This window comes from Nerophis lumbriciformis, linkage group LG15 (assembly GCF_033978685.3).
Source record: "Nerophis lumbriciformis linkage group LG15, RoL_Nlum_v2.1, whole genome shotgun sequence".
Taxonomy (NCBI): Eukaryota; Metazoa; Chordata; class Actinopteri; order Syngnathiformes; family Syngnathidae; genus Nerophis; species Nerophis lumbriciformis.
In genome coordinates, this window is record NC_084562.2 from 4,451,720 (window position 1) to 4,473,382 (window position 21,663).

The 21,663-nt window shown below is 40.2% G+C and overlaps 1 protein-coding gene across 20 annotated transcripts in view; it reads right to left on the bottom strand.

Annotated features, from left to right (window-relative positions):
* Positions 1 to 21,663, bottom strand: part of LOC133615995 (tight junction protein 1-like) — a 304,853-nt gene that overhangs the window by 51,126 nt on the left and 232,064 nt on the right. For 10 of the 20 annotated variants that reach the window (XM_061974969.2, XM_072914759.1, XM_072914762.1 and 7 more), the window contains 7 exons: positions 8,924 to 8,980; positions 7,705 to 7,829; positions 4,311 to 4,413; positions 3,874 to 4,204; positions 3,605 to 3,711; positions 252 to 420; positions 47 to 179 (listed from right to left, as the gene is read on the bottom strand). In XM_061974969.2, the coding sequence (XP_061830953.1) occupies positions 47 to 179; positions 252 to 420; positions 3,605 to 3,711; positions 3,874 to 4,204; positions 4,311 to 4,413; positions 7,705 to 7,829; positions 8,924 to 8,980 (1,025 nt within the window). The remainder of the gene's footprint in view (positions 1 to 46; positions 180 to 251; positions 421 to 3,604; positions 3,712 to 3,873; positions 4,205 to 4,310; positions 4,414 to 7,704; positions 7,830 to 8,923; positions 8,981 to 21,663) is intronic. The other 10 variants (XM_061974970.2, XM_061974971.2, XM_072914763.1 and 7 more) reach the window with 2 other exon arrangements.

Here is a 21,663-nt window from a genome sequence, read left to right on the forward strand (position 1 = left end):
GTGTGACAGATGCATCACACGTGTTTAAATCAGTACTTTGCGTTACCTGCCATTGGTGATCTGCCGAGGTGAGAGCCGGAGATGATCAGATGGCTCATTCTTGTCTGGTGAGCGTGATCGACCGCGGCCATGGGAGGGATTAGAATGGTCTGATGTCAATGAATGTATTTCTGAAATGTCTGTGGAAAGTAAATACAATTTCTATACAACAACAAAGACAAAAAGCTTGTATTGTACAAGGTTTAACTTACCATCTCTGTCAGAGTTATTGGCTGATCCAACACTGTCATCTAAGTCAGGAATGTTTAGTAGCGTGGCACGGTCATCTCTTTGCACAACCATTTTTAACTTGCCCTTTGACCTCTCAATCAGCTTCTTGGCATCTATCAAAGATAGGTTCTCAGTAACTGTGCCATTGATCTGGTGATGGAGAGGGGGTGGATCAGCATTAGGTCACAGCTTGGCTGTAAACTACGATGTACATGAGCAACTACAGAACCATCCATATTAGGAAGCATTGGGGATGTGTCAGTTCACCCAAAAACATAAAGGTGGTCCTTGTGTTACAATGTACCCCCAAACGGTAAATGATTTATACTTTACAAAAACAAAAAGAGAACTGGTTATGTGAGCAAAAAAATTAATGCGAAATAATGCATAGTTGTGAGTCGCTACACGGAGAAAAGACAATGTCACTTTAGTTATTTTTTGTTAACTTTTCTAACTTTAGCCTGCTTTATGTCTCCCGAGCGTGAAGCAGACTCTTCTGGGGGAAGTATGTCAAAGAAAAGCAATGTGAAAATGAAAATGTAAGTCTTAGAATAGTCCACTATTTGACAATTCGATTTGGAGGTGTCTGATTCAACTTTCAAACTTGCAGTCGAATAGTCGGACATTGTAAACATAAACAAATACGACTGTTTTACTTCTTCTAGATCAGTGGTTCTTAACCTGGATTCGATCGAACCCTAGGGGTTCGGTGAGTCGGCCTCAGGGGTTCGGCGGAGCCGCCGTCGCTGAGGTCAAGACACACCCAACTCATCATGTAAATAAAAACTTCTCCCTATTATTCATACCCCCAAACAATTTCCCCCCTAATTTTCCATCTGATTTGCAGGTGTGTAATTTGTTGTGAGTTCATGCACTGTGTTTGTGTTGTTCTTTGAACAAGGTGATGTTCATGCACGGTTCATTTTGTGCACCGGTAAAAAAACTTAACTTTGTCTTGAATTTGAAAAAAAAAAAACTATATATATTTTTCACTAAAGAAGGGTTCGGTGAATGAAACATATGAAACTGGTGGGGTTCGGTACCGCCAACAAGGTTAAGAACCACTGTTCTAGATAGTCCAGTTTGGTCGTCTTTATGGCACTCCGCCAGAGCTGAAACATCTATTATTTTGGGTAAATGTACAGTAATACAACACACAGGACAGAATAGTAAAAGGTAGGTGGAAACACTTTCTTTTGGGGGAACAACATTTGGCTAAACTATCCAATCTGTACTGTTTTTATTTGTTAATCTGAGTGTGATAACCTTTTTATTTGAGGTTGAAAAAGTCTAAATATTGGTCTGTTTTTACCATTGTCGACTGATAGAAATCCATAGTAAAAGACAGCTCTAGAAATTAAACACCAGTAAAATGCTACGAATTGGAGAAATTCAACATTGTCCGCATGCTTGGTCAGAACTGTTGTGATTGTTGCAACCATTACGAAGGATAAGATGGTATCTTTAAACATGTGAATGGATCTGCTCCTATGAAATGGACAGTGGTAACTATATTTTTACACAATTACTAATTATATTGATTAAAAATTGCTTGTTGGCCCAAGGAATTTGTTTGGCATTCAGGCTTGGCACTCACCCTGTCTTGTCAAATGTACACGCAATAAGGGCGCACACTAGAGATGCGCGGATAGGCAATTATTTAATCCGCAACCGCATCAGAAAGTCGTCAACCATCCGCAATCCACCCGATCTAACATTTGATCAGAACCGCATCCGCCCGCACCCGCCCGTTGTTATATATCTAATATAGACGATGCAAGGCATTAGTGAGGTTATAAAGCTTTTGCCTGTTAAAGAAAGGAGACTGATCCAATGCAGCACAGACATTCGCGTGCCACGCTGTCACGACCCAGACGCACACCAGTGCGCAATCATATGGGAGCCGCGCTGAGCGCACCTCCAAGCGCGTCTCGCTGCCGGCGACGGCCGGGTATATGGGCCCGACGCTCCAGCGCCATCCATTTTCAGGGCTAGTTGATTCGGCAGGTGGGTTGTTACACACTCCTTAGCGGGTTCCGACTTCCATGGCCACCGTCCTAGCTGCTGTCTATATCAACCAGGGTGAGCCCCACCCCTTTCGTGAGCGCACTGCGCGCGGAGTGACCCCTGTTACGCGCCCCCGGCAACAGGGGTGGCGGGCAGGTAAGCTGCGCAAGCGGAGCGCGCGGAGTGACCCCTGTTACGAGCCCCCGGCCACGGGGGTGGCGGGCAGGTAAGCTGCTTACCTGCTGCGCGTGACGCCGGCCGCGGCGAAGGCGGACGAGGCGGGGTGTCGGTGCGGTGGGCGCGGTGGTGACCCTGGACGTGCGTCGGGCCCTTCTCGCGGATCGCCTCAGCTACGGCTCCCGGTGGGGCCCTCTCGGGGGAAGGGGCCTCGGTCCCGGACCCCGGCGAGGCGTCCCTTCTCCGCTCCGTAAAAGTGTCCATCTCTTTTTCTTTTTTTTCTTCTGTTGTGGCATATGCTGCAGGTGCCTGCTCGTTTTTCGTATGTGGGTAACAACATTTAACTATGTATATATATTTCCGAATTGGTTTAACTGCCACCCGCCTGAATCTATTTAAAATCTAATTTTTTTTTATTTCAACCACCCGACCCGTCCCGACCCGCGGATAAAATCTAATTTTTTTAAATTTCATCCGCCCGATCCGCGGACTCCGCGGATTATGCCCGCAAACCGCGCATCTCTAGCGCACACACAAACACAAAAGCATTCCAAGAGAAGCAACAAACAATTTGGAGTCATGTTGTTGTTATGACAGAATATACTAACGCTGACGTTAGCTATCCAAGTCGCAATCGCTAGCGAACACACACAATTAAATTGCGTGCCCCTGTTACGTGCAGGTGAAGTTATGTCATTAATTCTTAAAAGCTGTAAGAGGGCAGGGTCCATCCATCCATTTTCTACCGCTTGTCCCTCTAGGGGTCGCGGGGGGTGCTGGAGCCTATCTCAGCTGCCCTCGAGCGGAAGGCGGGGTACACCCTGGACAAGTCACCAACTCATCGCAGGGTCAACACAGATAGACAACATTCACACACTAGGGCCAATTTAGTGTTGCCAATCAGGATATGGTGCTTAAAACACTATAGAAAGTAAGGCATCTGCATAAAGGTTGACAACGGTCCATTTAGGCCAGTGACATATAGCAACTTTAATGTGCATCCGACTTCTGGGGTTAAACTTTGGGGTTTAATAACAGCCCCACCATGTGGTGTATTTGTCAGACAAAAACAGCACAAGGCAAAACAGAAGAAGTGCATGGTTTTTTTTTTTTAACCAACATGCATTATTAGTACTTGCAATTATCTCACCTTCAAAACAACATCTCCTTCTTGGATATTCCCATCCCTGGCAGCAAGGCTCTCAGGAGAGATGTCCTTCACAAAGATATGGCTCGCTAACCGCAGTCCATATTCTGCTTTCAGAGTTAAAATGCAAAACAGAATTTTAGCAGACAATCAAGTGATGGCTGTTAACAGATTAAAAATTGTCTTCGTATTATTACATCAAATTTGGATGTGTGAGTTTTATAACAATCTTGTGGCCCAAACATACACTTCTTGGACATTGTGTTGCCCACCTTCATGTTTCCGCGACTTGACAAGAGTGACCTTAGAAGGCCTGGTAGGAGCAGAAGAAGCTTGTGAACGCCGATCAGAGCGCGGTGAGACACTTCGCTCCCGTGAGGCACTGTGATCTCGTCTACCGCTGCTGCTACGTTCACGGTTACGTCGTCTTCCACTGCTCGTGCCTCCACTTGCTCCACCACTTGGGGCACTTTGGGCAACACGACCACTGTGATGGTCATAGCCTTCCTCCTCATCACTGTCCTCTTCCTCATGCTCTGACATGGTCTCCCGGTCTCCAGGCCGAGAAACAGGGATCTGTACTTTCTTTTTCCTACGAATAGTCTGAAAATGAAATTGGACAGTTAACGGTATCTTACCAAAATGACAAATTTCTTCAGAACATGAATCCCAGGGAAATCCTTGGGAATAGTCAAAATGTCAAACTTACTATCTTTGCATTTTTGCCACTCTTGCGTAGTTGTTGCACAGCATATGCATGCTCCACATTGTCCATGGAAACGGCATTGACCATGACCACGCGATCATTTTCACTGGAAAATCAAACATTAAGTGCATTAATGATAGCTGTAGTTTACTGGAATGTAAACATACTGTTATAATAATGCAATAGAAAAGGAGAACCTCATACAACCCCTGTAAAAAAAAAATAGGGAATCACCAGACTTGGAGGATGTTCATTCAGTTGTTTAATTTTGTAGAAAAAAACATATACTAAAAGAAAATAGTCCATGACAAGACTCTAACCTGTAACACTGATCTGACGACAGCATTCAGAGAATGTTGGCTCTAGAATGATGAAGAGTACTGTTTGTTACTCGTTTAGTCCATGCCTCAGAGACTGCAAGCTGGTGCAAGAAAGTTGTAGTGGTGTGTTGTGTTTTTTTGTTTTTCATGATTCCATATTTTTTCTTAGAATTTAGTGATGCCATAGCTTTTTCATACTACTTGATCTGGATTTCTTTTAGTGCTTCTTAAAGCCAAAAATGTACCATTCGAAATAACTATGGTTTTGTGTCATGTCTATTATTTGTTTTTTTCTTCAGAATTAGACAACTGAGTGGACATCCTCCAAGTCTGGTGATGTCATCATTTCGCCAAGGGTTGTAGAGGCTTATATGAAGCAATTACAGTGCAACCTGTTAAAGTCGACGCCCCTTGAATTGGCTGACTCCCGTTAACATAAGCAGTTGGCAACAAAAACAAAAATTGCAATTCATTGCAGATTTACTCCTGACTATTGCCAGAGATAGGAAGTGAAAGGGTGATACAAAACGTTTTTTGAACCAACAGCAAAGCTTTCCTCCATTTGTGCAACATTTGGGGCGGCGTGGCTCGGATGGTAGAGCGGCTGTGCCAGCAACTTGAGGGTTCCAAGTTCGACTCCCGCTTCTGCCATCCTTGTCACTGCCAACGTGTCCTTGGGCAAGACACTTTACCCAGCTCAGAGTGCCACCCACACTGGTTTAAATATAGCTTAGATGTAGATAAAAGGTCTACTATGCAAAGCCCTTTTGAGTTTCTGGAGAAAAAGCGCTATATAAATATAATTGACTTCACTAATTCACCTAAATGGGGGGAATACTGTTAGTTGTAGAATAGGAATACAAGAACAGCAGGGAATTCAACCGCCAAGCAATGGTCCTATGCCAAAGCTTTGAAAGTAGGAGGAAGTGCCTTTCCTCCTGCCCCTCCAACAAATATGTGTTTTTATTTGTATTTGACATAACCACAAATCTTCTTATGCAAAATAAAACCAATTAAAACAGAAACAATAATAATAATTAACAATATTATAACACATTGGAAAAAACAGATTGATATTATTACAGAAGTGACGAAGTGACCACTTTGGGTCTCAAATTTTATGTCAACAAAAGTTGTCTACATCGGCTTAAGTTGGCACTTTTTAGCAATAATAAGAACACAATGGACCAGGACTTGATGAGTTGGTCGACTGAGACAGATTGTCAACTTAAAAGTGTTCCACTGTATGTGCAGTGTTTAGATTTTTTCACAGTACTGTTATATATCAGTGGCACTAGGTTGCGTGGGCAGAAACATCCTCTTATCATTTGCATAATTGGCAATGATGCATCACCTTCCTTCTGTCAATTAATTTTGTGTTTCTTTATGTCACAAATCTTTGAGTGCTTTTAATATTTACAGAAGGACTCACTGCTCATTAAGAGCAATACGTGCTTTCATGTTAGTCTCCAAAGTGTCCAATAAGACCAGAACATTTTGAAAAAGACGATCTGGCGGGGTCTAAATACTAAATATAACGTACACTTTTTTCCTACACTTTGAACCCAGTGGCTTCTAAAACTGTGTGGCTCATTTATGGATTGTTCTTTGCTGACGGCCATAATGCAAATAATTTTCATAAAAACACATTCAAAGACACTGAAAAGGTGTGTTACTGTTTGTGCTATGGTGCCATCTTTTAGACAATTTCGCTCACTGCAGGTATTTCGGGGTGAATGTCTACAGTATTTCCTTTGGTTTAGTGTTTTGTTTTGGAAGTGGCTTTCCATTTTTGAGTCGTCTATAGCGTTTCTACTCATATGGATTCTTCATTCATCACTCCAAGCAAAGTTTTTATGTTTTGCAATATCACTAAAACAATTCATACTTACTATACCGTCCCACGTGTGATGTCTGTAGGAGTGATTTAAAGCATATTTGTACACGCTGCCGTAATGTAATCAAGCTAGCATTGTTAGCATTAGCTAATATACTAACATGTTTACATGGGTCTGTCTTGTTAACTTACAATGGCATTCTTTTTGTATTGTTTCAGTTTCACAAATTCCTCAGTAAATTCACCAAAACGCCACCAAGGAGTTATTGAGTCTGTTTAGCTGATTGTAGAGCTAGCTTCCACAGCTAGTGGGTCCATGACGATGACTTCTGTTTTATTTGATCAGCCATTTTACTTTCCTATTACAGGCACCGTTTGGAAACAATTAAGGTATAATGATTTTAAAAGTTTTCTGTGTAAATAATTAATTTCACAATGTATATATCTGCGGCTTATAATCCGGTGCGGGTATTATATGAAAACATATTTGTTATCTTCTAAAATGTATACTGTCGCAAACTATAGCCCGGAAAATACAGTAGGTACAAAGTTGCTAGGTTGGCAAAACTGATACCACGTCTTGATATTCTGGTAGACCAGGTGTGCATGAAGTTAGGGCTTAGAGCGATTAATTGATTTATTTTGTGTTGCTTAGATTAATCGTTTAATGAATGTAACTAAAACAAAGTGATACAATTCAGGCCGCATGGAGTGCTCGGAATTGATACTGCACAGTCGCTGCAATGGAGCACACATGAGAAAAATGGCGTGTTAGAGCAGTGATCTGCGTGGTGCTGAATGGTGGAGGGTTTATTTATAAATTTTTATTAAAAGACACATGTTAAAAGTGCTAATTTAATGATGATGATGTGCATTTATTATAAAAAATAATGAAGGCTGTGAGAAGCAGAACATTTGTTATAGAGTTGCTATGGAGTGTGCTTTATTTAATTACTTGATTAATCGCACAAATGAATCGGTAGATTACTTGATAACTAAAATTATCAATAGCTGCAGCCTGATAAAAGGTGTGTTAAAAAGCAGAGTTTTGTCATTTACGGCAATAAGTTGTAACTTCAAATTGTATTTAGACAGCCCAATTTAATGAGTTTATAAGTGAGGGTGTAACAAGTTGCGCCAAATCTAGTTGTGGCGGTCCAAATATGTGGCTGCCACAAATCAATGCATAAATATGGAATACTGATGTGGTTAAACAACTTGATCTGAGAAAGACACTTACTGCAATAATCCCTCAGCCGGACCTCCTTTTAGAACATCAGATATTACAATGGATGTCTCCCCGCTTTGGAAGTGTGGGTTGTCTCGCCCACCCGAGATGGCAATACCAAACCCAAATCCAGGAGCCTGGACACACAAAGAACGACGTTCAACACTGATACAATTTAAACATGCTCTATCAAAGAAGATTTTCAATATAGCTATTAGTTATGTACAGTTAACTGGAAATGTATTGCAGCTCTACGGAAACTGGCCATGTGATGTAAACTTTCCCCCACAGCATCAGAGGTGAGCCAGAAATCTAGGAATTGCAGCCAACAACGCGCTTCTCCTTCAGCCTCACTAAAGCGGCTAACTAATTAGATTACAACAACCGGGCCAGTCTAGACAGGTACTCCACACTAGGGGTTTTCAAAGTGTGCAGCGCCCAAAGACTTGAGGGGAGATGCAGTAGCTTGAACAAAGTAAAGTTTCAGTTTTATTTAGGTAGAGGGCATAGTATAGTATACAGCTCTTATGAGAGCAGTTAAGGGAGAGCATTTTCTGTTCCAACATGATTGTGTCCCAGTGGACAAAGCTAGGGTCATGAATGCACGCTTAGAAGAGTTTGGTGTGAAAGATCTGTCAGTCTGCACAGAACCCTGACCTTAACACCACACTACAATTTAGGTAAAAACTAAACGAAAGCTGGTAAGCCAGGACCTACTCAATGTTTTTCCATACTCTCTTCCTTTGTTGTAAAGACCAAATCTCCCAATACTTTTTTTTTGCTTATAGTGTATGTAGGCCAATACAGATGTTGATACCTAACATAGTGAACAATCTCGTCTACTGGGCTTTAATGGGTGTAGTCCATGGCAATGAAGTTTGACGACATTAAACAAAAAATAAGAGTGTCATACAGTTCCCGCTTTGCCCTGAGCAGGAAGGAAGAGAAAATAAGTTGTAAGGAAGTGGATGCTGATGCCGGTCTTCCTTAGCCTTGTTTCCTGCCATCTGGGCTCCCTAACTATTGTTCCAGTACCATACATCCTGCTCCTACAGCTGGTCCTCTCAGTAAGCAGAGGGAAGACACATGATTAGGGAGAGGACATAGTGTAGTATCGAGGGAGATGAGAGCAACTACCTTGCAGTTAAGACACTATAGACTGGTGGAAAGACTAAAAAAGACAATATAAAACATTAATTGCTGAGTGAATTATAGTGCTGTAAACACCTACCCTGTGAAGGGTCACTGTGTGCTGTTCCCAGATGACTGTTTCCTCCATCGCTGCACTCTGCAACAGAAGAAAAAAGACGCAAATGTTCATTATGATATGATCTGCAGATAGATAATCTAGTCGAGTATCAAAATAACTGGAAAGCTATTAACTAATGTAATTTGCATTTCTTTGGAACATCTTCATTGAGCTTTGTAGTTAAACTTTTGTGCTATAAATCAGAAAATAACAGCCATTACACCACAATTAAAAATAATGCAGCCTCTAAAAAACACAAACACACAACAGATCTCACAAGACCAAAAATAACAAATATAAATACATTACATTAGAATTGCATCACATCCACTTGATATCAAGCATACTTAAGTTACTGTGCAGGCTTGCATAAAAAACAGTCATCATACGAAACAAGATGTGTGATTACACGCAGAAGGTCACTGAGTATTAAGTGTGAGCGGATGGATATTGTTTTGCTCTACACTAGAAACCAAAACCCTCTCAAAAAAGGAATAGTATAAAAGTAGGCAATCTCCATTGTTCATTTGCATGACTGGAGACCCTCAAGTCCATATGTTAAAATATTTTGAATGACAGCAGCGTGAGTAAATAGCCTCGAGAGATTTGAGTGTGATTTCAAAAACAGAGTGAACATGCTCATATTATTCCTGGCTGGGTCATCAGAGAGAGCTGCAGCAAAGATGAATTAATGTGGTGACCTGTCTGTCAAGGAGTAATCCAACAATAGACGAGCATCTATGTATTACTTTCACTCATTTTCAAAATTTCAAACGTCACATGGTCTCTATTAGCATGATTGCATCTGTTTATCTTTGCTTTAATGTACTCTCTCCTACTTAAGAGGCTCTTTGCAACAATGTGATAATTAGGGCTGAAACTAACATTTTAACTGAGTGACATGCATTTCCTTTACATGTAATTTCTACATTGCTCCCTTCCAGCTGATGAAGCACCACTTCTGGCGGTTGTGTCTGCCTGAAGGGAGTGAGGCTACAGCTGTCTGCGGCGAAATGCTGATTACTGTCCAATGTGACTAAGGAAGAAGAAACGATACCAACACCACTGCACATGGCAGACTGCACATTAATTACCACTGTCATAATCAGGCCTTCAAAATAACAGTGCAATATTTAGCCACCTGAGTGTTGTGATAATACCACCACAATACTTAATCAGTCTTCCAACATCTTCAGCCCTATAGTCATTACTGATACTACAGCTCTCATCATTAATACATTTAACCCCATTCCAATGTCGGAAAGAACATGCAACAGATGGTGTTATAAATCAGGGTTTTCCCCTGATTGCCAATATACTTGTGGCGGTGAGGTTGTGGCTAGGGGTGTGACCAATGTGATGTCATAATATACAGTATATCATGTCTGATAAATTTAATCAGCAATGAGGCATATATTTTCTTTAAAAAGCTAAACAAATCTAATACATGTATATAAAAACAAATATGTGTTATTAGTTACTATTATTAACATATATGTTTTCTTATACTATATCGTTTTGCTCTATTTTTCAATTATTGCTGCTTATTGTAAAATGTAACACAGGCTGCACTATATTCTGCCCTCCCTGAATATTTGAATTTAGTTTGCCAAATATGTAAACGGTATTTTAAATTGGAGATGGAAAAAATAACTTGATGTAGTTTATTGATATTTTACACAATCAAGTCACTACATGTAAAATAAGCACACAAATGTGGGGCGATAAAGCTTGGTTGGTAGAGTGGCCGTGCCAGCAACTTGAGGGTTCCACGTTCGATCCCCGCTTCTGCCAACCTAGTCACTGCCGTTGTGTCCTTGGGCAAGACACTTTACCCACCTGCTCCCAGTGCCACCCACTCTGGTTTAAAAATGTAACTTAGATATGTAAAAGCGTTTGAGTCACTAGAGAAAAGCACTATATAAATATAATTCACTTCACCTCCAGGTTCGATCCCCGCTTCCGCCATCCTAGTCACTGCGGTTGTGTCCTTTGGCAAGACACTTGCTTTCACTCATCACTCATTCACCCACCTGCGCCCAGTGCCACCCACACTGGTTTAAATGTAACTTAGATATTGGGTTTTACTATGTAAAGCGTTTTGAGTAACTAGAGAAAAGCGCTATATAAATATAATTCATTTCACTTCACTTCACAAAGGAAAGTACATTACATATACACATGAAGTGCACATACATGTTGGAATCACATTAAATAATACAGTTTGGACAAATACGGTATATAACAATTATACAGGATAAAGGTTGGATCTAATGCTGCTAGCTTACTGCTAACGTATAATGGACAAGCTCATTGACAGGCTAACGAAAATTAACCGGGCCAATTGCAGGGCACATATCGATAGACAAACAATCATTCACACTCACATTCATACCTATGGACAATTTAGAGTCTCCGATGAACCTAACTGCATATTTGTGGAATGTGGGACGAGGCCTGAGTACCCGGAGAAAACCCACAAAAACACGGCAAAAACATGCAAAACACACATGCCCAAACAAATTTGAAGACACACAAGACGTTAAGTTAGACATTACTGTTGCTACTAATGCCAAAATCGGGGACGTTTTCATAGGCTTGAACAAGAAATGCATTAATAAACTTGAAATACCTTTCTCTCCTTACTTTTGCCGAGTGCCCACTTCGAATCAGGGCCGATCAGATGTGCGACCAGCTGTAGCGCTTATGCTGACAGTAAAGGTGAGAATCTTTGAGCACCTCAAAATTATATTACGATTACATTTGGGCGGCTACGATTCGATTATAAATCGGTTATTTATACATCTATAATAAATTATATTGTATGTTATTATATTGTATATTGTTAGTATATTGTATATTATTATTATTATGTATTCTAAATGTATTACATTTCATGATTAATAATATCAGGAATAGGCTCTTCCTTTGGCTACCGATGTATGCAGTATTGTGTCATTTCAGGTATTTAGTGGACAAAGTTTAGATATACAGTACAGGCCAAAAGTTTGGACACACCTTCTGATTTAAATGTGTTTTCTTTATTTTCATGACTATTTACATTGTAGATTATCATTGAAGACATCAAAACTATGACACCTGTGAAGTGAAAACCATTTCAGGTGACTACCTCTTGAAGCTCATCGAGAGAATGCCAAGAGTGTGCAAAGCAGTAATCAGAGCAAATGGTGGCTATTTCGAAGAAACTAGAATATAAAACATGTTTTCAGTTATTTCACCTTTTTTTGTTAAGTACTTAACTCCACATTCATAGTTGTGATGCCGTCAGTGACAATCTACAATGTAAATAGTCATGAAAAAAAAACGCATTGAATGAGAAGGTGTGTCCAAACTTCTGGCTTGTACTGTAAATGTGGTAGACGAGATACGTGAGAACTGCAGTAGACTGCTAAGTGAAAAAATAAACAAACTATTTTAGAACTACTTGTCTAGCAGGCATCTATGATTAAAATGTTGTGCCTTCTAAAACCACTGAATGTTCAGAATGAGGTGGCGACCTGTCCAGGGTGTACCCCACCTTCTGCCTGAATGCAGCTGGGATAGGGTCCAGCACCCCCGCGACCCCGAACTGGACAAGCAGTAGAAAATGGATGGATGGATGAATGAATGCACAGATGCACACTTTGGCCCCAGTCGCCATAAACTTGCGGCTCAAAGACGTGTCGTCAATCTGCTCACTCATATCTATGGCTGACAGACTATTGCCGTACTGTGTGGATATTATTGTGTCTCCTGACTTATTAATCAACACGCTAATTTTCTCTTCCTATTAGCCTTCTGTTGAAGTGTACAGTAAATTTATTCTTTTGTTGTTTTACTACTTCACATTCAAACTAGCTTAGCACGCGGCTAACATAGCTTGTCCTCTCCTCCCTCCTCCGTGTGTGTCCGCCGCGCTGACCCAGCCAACACATTACGTAAAAAGAATATTAGCTAATAGTTCTTTTTGGTTAGTTGGAACCAAACCTAGACCTAACGTTTAAAAAACATTAGCACTAATGCCGCATTTTAGAACCGTCTATTACTTTATTTAACATACATAAATATTTGATGTTTGGACATTTATTCATTGATTCGTAAATCGGCCATGTTCTAATCGTGATGCATCGGAGAATCGATCATTTTTCCCCACCTATAATATCCACATAGTTCGGTCATAGATATGATACATGTCTTTGAACCGCAAATTTATGGTGACTGGGGCAAAAGTGTGCAATTGTGCATTTATCCACCCAGCCATCCATTTTCTACCGTTAGTCCCGTTCGGGGTCGCAGGGGTGCTGAAGCCTATCCCAGCTGCATTCGGGCGGAAGGCGGGATACACCCTGGACAAGTCGCAACCTCATCGCAGGGCCAACACAGATAGACAGTACCCGCTAAATATTTTAACAGAACATGGATGCAGCATCTTTATGTGGCTACATACTGGTCTACTTGAACAAGAAAGTCTCTCTTACAAGGAAATTGTGTCAACCTTGCTTGTTTACAAAGACCACATCAAGATATGCAAGAAGCCACCCATCATGTGGACAAAGCATTCCCAGCCAAAAAAAGAAAACGTTACCCAAGGGCCTACAAGTAAACAAAAACAGGAGAAAAAAGACACTTCCTAATTTACATTTGTTGGTAGAAATCAGTTTGCAGCTTTTTGATAACAGATCAACAAACTGTTGGAAGATTAGGCAATTTTAAAAATAGCAAACATTTCTCCTCAATTGGGAAGACGCCCTGTGAGAGCAAATCTCCAAGCTGTAACAACACAAAACATTTGACTCATGCAACCAATGCTTTCGGTGTAAGAAATTATACAGTAAAAATATGAACTGATGCTGCACCTACTGTTTTTGTGCTTGTCATTTCCCTCATTTGCAACAATCAATCAGTTGGCCTCACCCTATTGAATACACAGTTAACCCTTTGACCCTAATTTCCATAGCAGCTCTGTGTGGATGTTATTTGTGTCCATAATTGCCGCAAAGAGCTTGGGTATCCTCAAAAACTACCCATGCCCCTGGCTTCTCCCCTCCCATGTCTGCCACTACAACTCTCACAGTAATGCTGCCATTGTGTGACGGGACATGACCCATTTAGCCACAGCTCCCTCTGACATTCCCCAACACATCCATTTCTCTGAAGTGTTTTGAGATATACGCAGCCATCCGTTCACACGTTAATTCATCTAACAGTTCAGGCCCACCGAGGGGAGCGACACCATGAGAAACAACAATGGTCATGTGAGCAGGAGGTCAGACAGGCAGGTAGCCTTGAACTGTGGGGCTGTGCTGATAGGCAGAGTGCAGGATGAAGACAAAATGAACAGTCAATGACTTGTTTTACTAATTACAAAAAAATGCGGCCTGAAACTCATTAGGGACACACACATGCAGTCGTGGTCAAAAGTTTACATACACTTGTGAAGGACATAATGTCATGGCTGTGGCCACACAGCTCAATTTTTGTTTCATCTGACATCACATGGACAAAGATAAGACTTTCTGGAGGAAAGTTCTGTGGTTGGATGAAACAACAATTGAGCTGTTTGGCCAGAATACCCAGCAATATGTTTGAAGGAGAAAAGGTGAGGCCTATAATCCCAGGAACACCAAGCCTACCATCAAGCATGGTGGTGGTAGTATTATGCTCTGGGCCTGATTTGCTGCCAATGGAACTGGTGCTTTACAGAGAGTAAATGGGACAATGAAAAAGGAGGATTACCTCCAAATTCTTCAGGACAACAGAAAATCATCAGCCCGGAGATTGGGTCTTGGGCGCAGTTGGGTGTTCCAACAGGACAATGACCCCATACACATGTCAAAAGTGGTAAAGGAATGGCTAAATCAGGCTATAATTAAGGTTTTAGAATGGCCTTCCCAAAGTCCTGACTTAAACGTGTGGACAATGCTGAAGAAACAAGTCCATGTCAGAAAACCAACCAATTTAGCTGAATTGCACCAATTTTGTGAAGAGGAGTGGTCACAAATTTAACCAGAAGCTTGCCAGAAGCTTGTGGATGGCTACCAAAAGCGCCTCATTGCAGTGAAACTTTCCAAGGGACATGTAACCAAATATTAACATTGCTGTATGTATACTTTTGACCCAGCCGATTTGGTCACATTTTCAGTAGACCCATAATAAATTCATAAAATAACCAAACTTCATGAATGTTTTTTGTGACCAACAAGTATGTGCTCCAATCACTCTATCACAAAAATATAAGAGTTGTAGAAATTATTGGAAACTCAAAACAGCCATGACATTATGTTCTTTACAAGTGTATGTAAACTTTTGACCACGACTGTATAGTACACAAATGAACATTTTCTGTAAAGCATCTATTGCTGTACCCAACAGTCACAACCACACCTTTTTGCTGGGTTGCTACTCCAAGACCGAGTGGCATTTCCAGTTTCAGAATCGGGGGAAAAAATTCAATACGTTATTTATCTGCACAGATATGAATATACAAGATATTGTAAAAATAAAAATAAATAGCTGGAGTGGGGTCCATTAATTGGGAATTGAGTTATTAAACTGATTCGCGCATTGGTAAGTACATTGTTGAATGCCTTGCGATCAATGTTTATCGGTCTTGTCAAGCGATTTGCTTATAACGAGAGGTGCAACGATTCATCGACATAAATCAATGATAAAATGTGTCGCCGACAAATTAATTTGTCCACAATAGTCAGTGACGTCGTCGCACGTGTTTACCCTGACGCAAACGAACATGCACAAGTCAGCGCGACTGGTGACTAGCAGCAACAAAATGAGTGTGGTTACCGGAAACAACATAGCAGCTGAAAACATTGAAAGTATAGGAACATTTCACCTTATGCATGAATAACTTGTTCAATTTGCAAAGTAGACCTGTCATGGCAGTAGGTCTGTGATGCGGGAGCATTTAAAGCATAGGCATGTTGGATATCTGGAGGATGCAGTCGCCGACTCTTCTCGAAGATAACTTGCTTGCTACCGAATTAGCCAACAAAAGAGAGAACTTTATCTAAATACTTGTGTGTTCTAAACAAGTCATCACAAAATACGCTTTTCTTTTTGAGGAAGCTAGATAGTCAAAATAGCAGCAATAAAAACTAACAACAAAACCCTAACACTGTCGTTTGATTTCATAAAAACTGTATGCTTTATTTTTGTCAACACTTTGCCTGTCCTAGTTTTTGAAAGTATTGCTGCTAAATTGACTGTCCTTTGTTTTTCTAAAAAATGGACAGTATACTGTTCTTGCTCTTAAATGGGCTAAAGGTAATACGTTAGTTTTTATTTAATGGTTTATAGTATTTTTATTTTTGTCACAGCCTGATGAGCAGCATAGTTTATTGTTAGTTAGCACATGACTAAACATATTTATAAATGATAAATGGGTTATACTTGTATAGCGCTTTTCTACCTTCAAGGCACTCAAAGCGCTTTGACAGTATTTCCACATTCACCCATTCACACACACATTCACACACTGATGGCGGGAGCTGCCATGCAAGGCGCTAGCCAGCACCCATCAGGAGCAAGGGTGAAGTGTCTTGCCCAAGGACACAACGGACGTGACTAGGATGGTAGAAGGTGGGGATTGAACCCCAGTAACCAGCAACCCTCCGATTGCTGGCACGGCCACTCTACCAACTTCGCCATAAATTTCAGGATTAATTTAAACGCAGATGGCTAAATTTGATCCGATTCAATCTGACTCAATTTGATGCAATCAAGGTTCAATCAACTTTGTGGTTTAAAGTAGACTTTAATTTTAGGTTACAATTGATTCCAGGTCAATTCTATAAATTTGGCACTGTTTATATTAGGATAAATATACTTTACAGAAGACCAGCAAACAATTATGTGTGTTGCTTTTGACACGACATACCATGTCATTGTGTTTATAAATACATTACACTCAAAGCACTTTGGAAAGCCCCTCTCACAATGAAAACATATTTAATATTACATTTTCATTACTGGCACAAAATGACTTTATCTTTTACTTTATTATACAGCTCTGGCACACATTTGTTGGTAACATACTGTCGACTTAGTATCTTGTACCAAGGCTTGTATGTATGTATGTATCATTCGACAAAACACACTACGGTCTCAAGTCTGTAACAATTAAACGGACTATTGAAGAGGTTAATACCTTGTCTCAAGCTGAAAATAACTTTACCTCTAGCTTTGTTGACCAATTTTTAGTTGAATGAAACCTTGTATGTCTGTGTCTTTGTCCTTATGAGTATTTGAGCTAGCAGTACTAACATTCTTATCACTGGTTTCTTCCCTATGTCTTTCCACCGGGTGCGTATTGAGTTTAGTCATGCCACCGCGGTAATTCAGTGCTGTATTACAGTCTTTCCATATGGGAACAGTTTTATCAAGTTTACAGTTTTTCTTAAACAATCCAAATATCTTCCAAATGGTAGACTTAATTGTGTTAATGTCGCACATTTACGTTACTGTGACAGGTCTCATGAGAGTTTCACGGAAGTGAGAGACATATAAACACACAGTGGGTGAGATGTAACAAGAGTGCTATGCAGAGCAGAGAGGGATTTCAGCAGTATTAGCACATAAATTAAACCAATTCATAACTTTGTTCTCGGGCCATTAGCCGGTTTATTTTACATTTGGGTCGATCCAGGGAGCCGTGTACCGATGCACTAACATTATAGAAAATAAAACACATTTCTGATTGATATTGGTTACTTATATTTATTTGTATTACTTTGACACAGTCTTGTTTAATGTTGAAGTTGAAATTGTCCGAAGTTGTCTATGGAGATGAGAAAAAAAATAACATTTAAAAACATTTATTGTGGTCTACATCAGTGTTTTTCAACCTTTTTTGAGCCAAGGCACATTTTTGCTTTGAAAAAATCCGGAGGCACACCACCACCAGAAAACATTAAATAACTAAACTCAGTTGACAGTAAAAAGTCGTTGGATACGACTTTAAACCATAACCAACCATGCATCACTATAGCTCTTGTCTCAAAGTAGGTGTACTGTCACGACCTGTCACATCACGCCGTGTCTTATTTTGAGTTTTTTGCTGTTTTCCTGTGTGTCGTGTTTTAGTTCTTGTCTTGCGCTCTTATTTTGGTAGCTTTTTGTCTTTTTTTGGTATTTTCCTGTAGCAGTTTCATGTCTTCCTTTGAGCGATATTTCCCGCATATACTTTGTTTTAGCAATCAAGAATATTTCAGTTGTTTTTAATCCTTCTTTGTGGGGATATTGTTGATTGTCATGTTCGGAGGTACATTGTGGACGGCGTCTTTGCTCCACAGTAAGTCTTTGCTGTCGTCCAGCATTCTGTTTTTGTTTACTTTGTAGCCAGTTCAGTTTTAGTTTCGTTCTGCATAGTCTTCCCTAAGCTTCAATGCCTTTTCTTAGGGGCACTCACCTTTTGTTTATTTTTGGTTTAAGCATTAGATACCTTTTTACCTACACACTGCCTCCCGCTGTTTCCGACATCTACAAAGCAATTACCGGTAGCTACCGGCTGCCACCTACTGATATGGAAGAGTATTACATGGTTACTCTGCCGAGCTCTAGACAGCACCGACACTCAACAACACATTATTTGCGTATTATAATTACTGGTTTGCAAAAAATATTTTTAACCCAAATAGGGGAAATTAGATAATCTCCCACGGCACACCAGACTGTATCTCACGGTACACTAGTGTGCCGCGGCACAGTGGTTGAAAAACATTGGTCTACATAACATTTAATGGTGGTTCTTTAGTCAAAATTTTGCAAAGATTATGATTTACAGACCGTCTTCAAGCCGCTTGCTGACCGTCTTTTCAGGATGCCCCGTTATGTGAGCTGTCTTATTTACGTGTCTCCACCTCAACTGCGTCTTCTCCCCGTCAGCCATAGCGTAGTTTATACCGCTTTTTTATATCGAGTCAAGTTAGAACTATGCGCTACTTTGTATTAGAAATGGAAACAGCGGAGGATGCATGTGCATGTTCAAGCCAGTCAGCCCCACAACAAGAGGATAGAGAAAAATAATAAATTTATTGAGTACAACTTCGGACTACGATGGGGGACTAGTGCAAAGCTCTTCAGGTAAATCTGCTGATGTCACCAATGAGAAAAACGTCACAAATAGGGCAAATTCCAAACGGTTTGTCTAGAGAAAGTATGAAGGAAGGCGAGATTGTTTTATAAATACCTCCGCCAAGCCTCAATGGTTTGATTTTGAATTTTCAGGACCTATGCAGATCCCAAATACACAAAAACAGGTACCTATTGGTAAAAAAAATGTTTTTGCATAATGGATCTCATTCAAGCGCAGAGTGAATCAAATCATAATGAATTGAGTCAGAACCTTATGAATCGAAATCCAATCAATTTAGGAAGTAATACCCAGCCCTAGTTACAACAATATTTAGTGATATGAATTTAGTGTTTGTTGTTAATATGGGATATGTACCCTAAAATAGATTTATTAATCTAGTTTATTAATACTACTTAGCAAGGTTTTCTTCATGTTAAACATTGTATATGCACTTAACAACACACATCCATTCTATGTCAATTGTTTTAATTGGAACTGTGCATACGTACTGTAAGTATTAGGAGAATAAGAAAAGCAAATGAATTAAAACAACAGCCGTTTACAGTTTATTTTCAGATGCATGCAGACTTTGACTAAGCGATCAATGCAAACATGTACATGTTCAGACTCTCAACTACCTGATACATTTTACGAGAGTTATAAGCTCAGCAGAGGAGCCACCTTTCTGTGTGTTTTTTGGTTGTTTTTAGGAACTCCGATTTTCACACATTAACTATATTGTAGCTCTACTTTTACAAGGCTTCCTGCTACGTATAAGCTTAATTGCCCCCCAATAGCATGAGTCCAAGGCAACAGCAACCAGACGTGATGTAGTGTGCAACCAAGCAATACACATGCACAGTACATTAACCTTGCTGGTAGGGTCTTACAGAAAGCCAGTCATAGCGCAAGTGACTCAGGAGAATCAAAACTATCAAAATTCAGTTGCACTTCGTCAAATGTACACTACAATGCTCCTATCATTAAAATGGGACTCAGAAGTAAGCACTGGCATAACATTCAATTAACAGAGTTTTAAGATTTGTAGATTGTGTAGTAGTGTGTTGATTCATTACACCATATAGCAATTGAGGCAAAAATGGAGTGCACTTGACTACAAACCCAGCAGAGACAGTCTAAATAAGCTCCTCATCATGGTAATGGATGAATGATTACCTTTTCAATTTATTTTAACCAATCATTTTTTTAGGGTGGCACGATTGTACAGTGCAATTGTGTTTTTTTAAATGCACATGTTAAGATAAAATGTATTTAACATTTGGGAAAAGGATCAATACTCTGAGTGTGTCAAAATGTGCCTGTTTTGAAACCATGTATCTTGTTATCGGAACATTACAGGCTACACTGTAGCAAAGATCACAAACCCTGTGTTGCCAAAACAAACATGACTGTACCTAATTTTATAAACAACACAAAAAATACAACAATTCTAAAGGACAGGGTTTACCCTGAAAGTGGCAGAGTAGTGTATAACAATGGTGTGCTTGATGTTGCCCAAACTAATGGCAGTAGTGTATTTATACTTCAATATTAGTCTGGCCCGAACTCCGGCCAGCAGGGCCAGGAGCTGGGAAACAAAGAGCAGCTATCAAACCACACGCGCGCGCACACACACACACACGCACACACACACACACACACACACACACACACACACACACACACACACACACACACACACACACACACACACACACACACACACACACACACACACACACACACACACACACACACACACACACACACACACACACACACACGTCATGATGCACAGGGCCTCTTTGTTCAAGCCTGCCTTGGCTTAGCATTGCCTGTCATTTAACAGAGAGTCTAGTAAAGGTGATAAAATATACCTCGGGCTCGTCTAAGGATGATCCACTTACTTTGAGCATACTGATGAAGTGAATAAAAAAATGTTGCCCGAGACAAGCGGTAGAAAACTGATGGATGGCTGGCACGATGGACAACAACCCATTGCGGAAAGCCATTAAGACAACAAATCAGTGACAGCATATTTATTTGGGTTCCTAAGGAAACTCGCACAAAACAGGTGGAAAGTGTCAAGAACATCATATCCATTCGACACCCAAGTAAAAGGTCAAATAAAGTGCGTCACAAAAACAGCCACAAAGATATGAGTCACACACTTAACTTCAGAACACCGAATACACAACTTTGATAATTATCACAATCCTGTGCAGCAGATTTTGTTCTCACATCAAAGAAGCTTTCTTTTTAATAAACAAATCAGATACTAGTGCTAGTGCTATATATACAGATAAATGACATAGGACTGCAACTAATGAATATTTTGATAATCGATTAGTCAACCATCGTCTTAAAGATTAGTCGACTAATCGGATAATAAAGCGTACACATATGTAATGGCTCTAATTTTTCCAATCGTCTTCTAAATGCTGCTTAAGTTATTTTACACATGTGCTTCCGTGCTACAAAGATGACTATTTCATTCATTAATATTTATTTATAGTGTAACTATGCTGCTCATTCAGCTGTTATAACAATTAAAATACATCCATCCTTTTGCTACTGCTTGTCCCTTTTCGGGGTTGCGGGGGGTGCTGGAGCCTCTCATCTCATCTCAGCT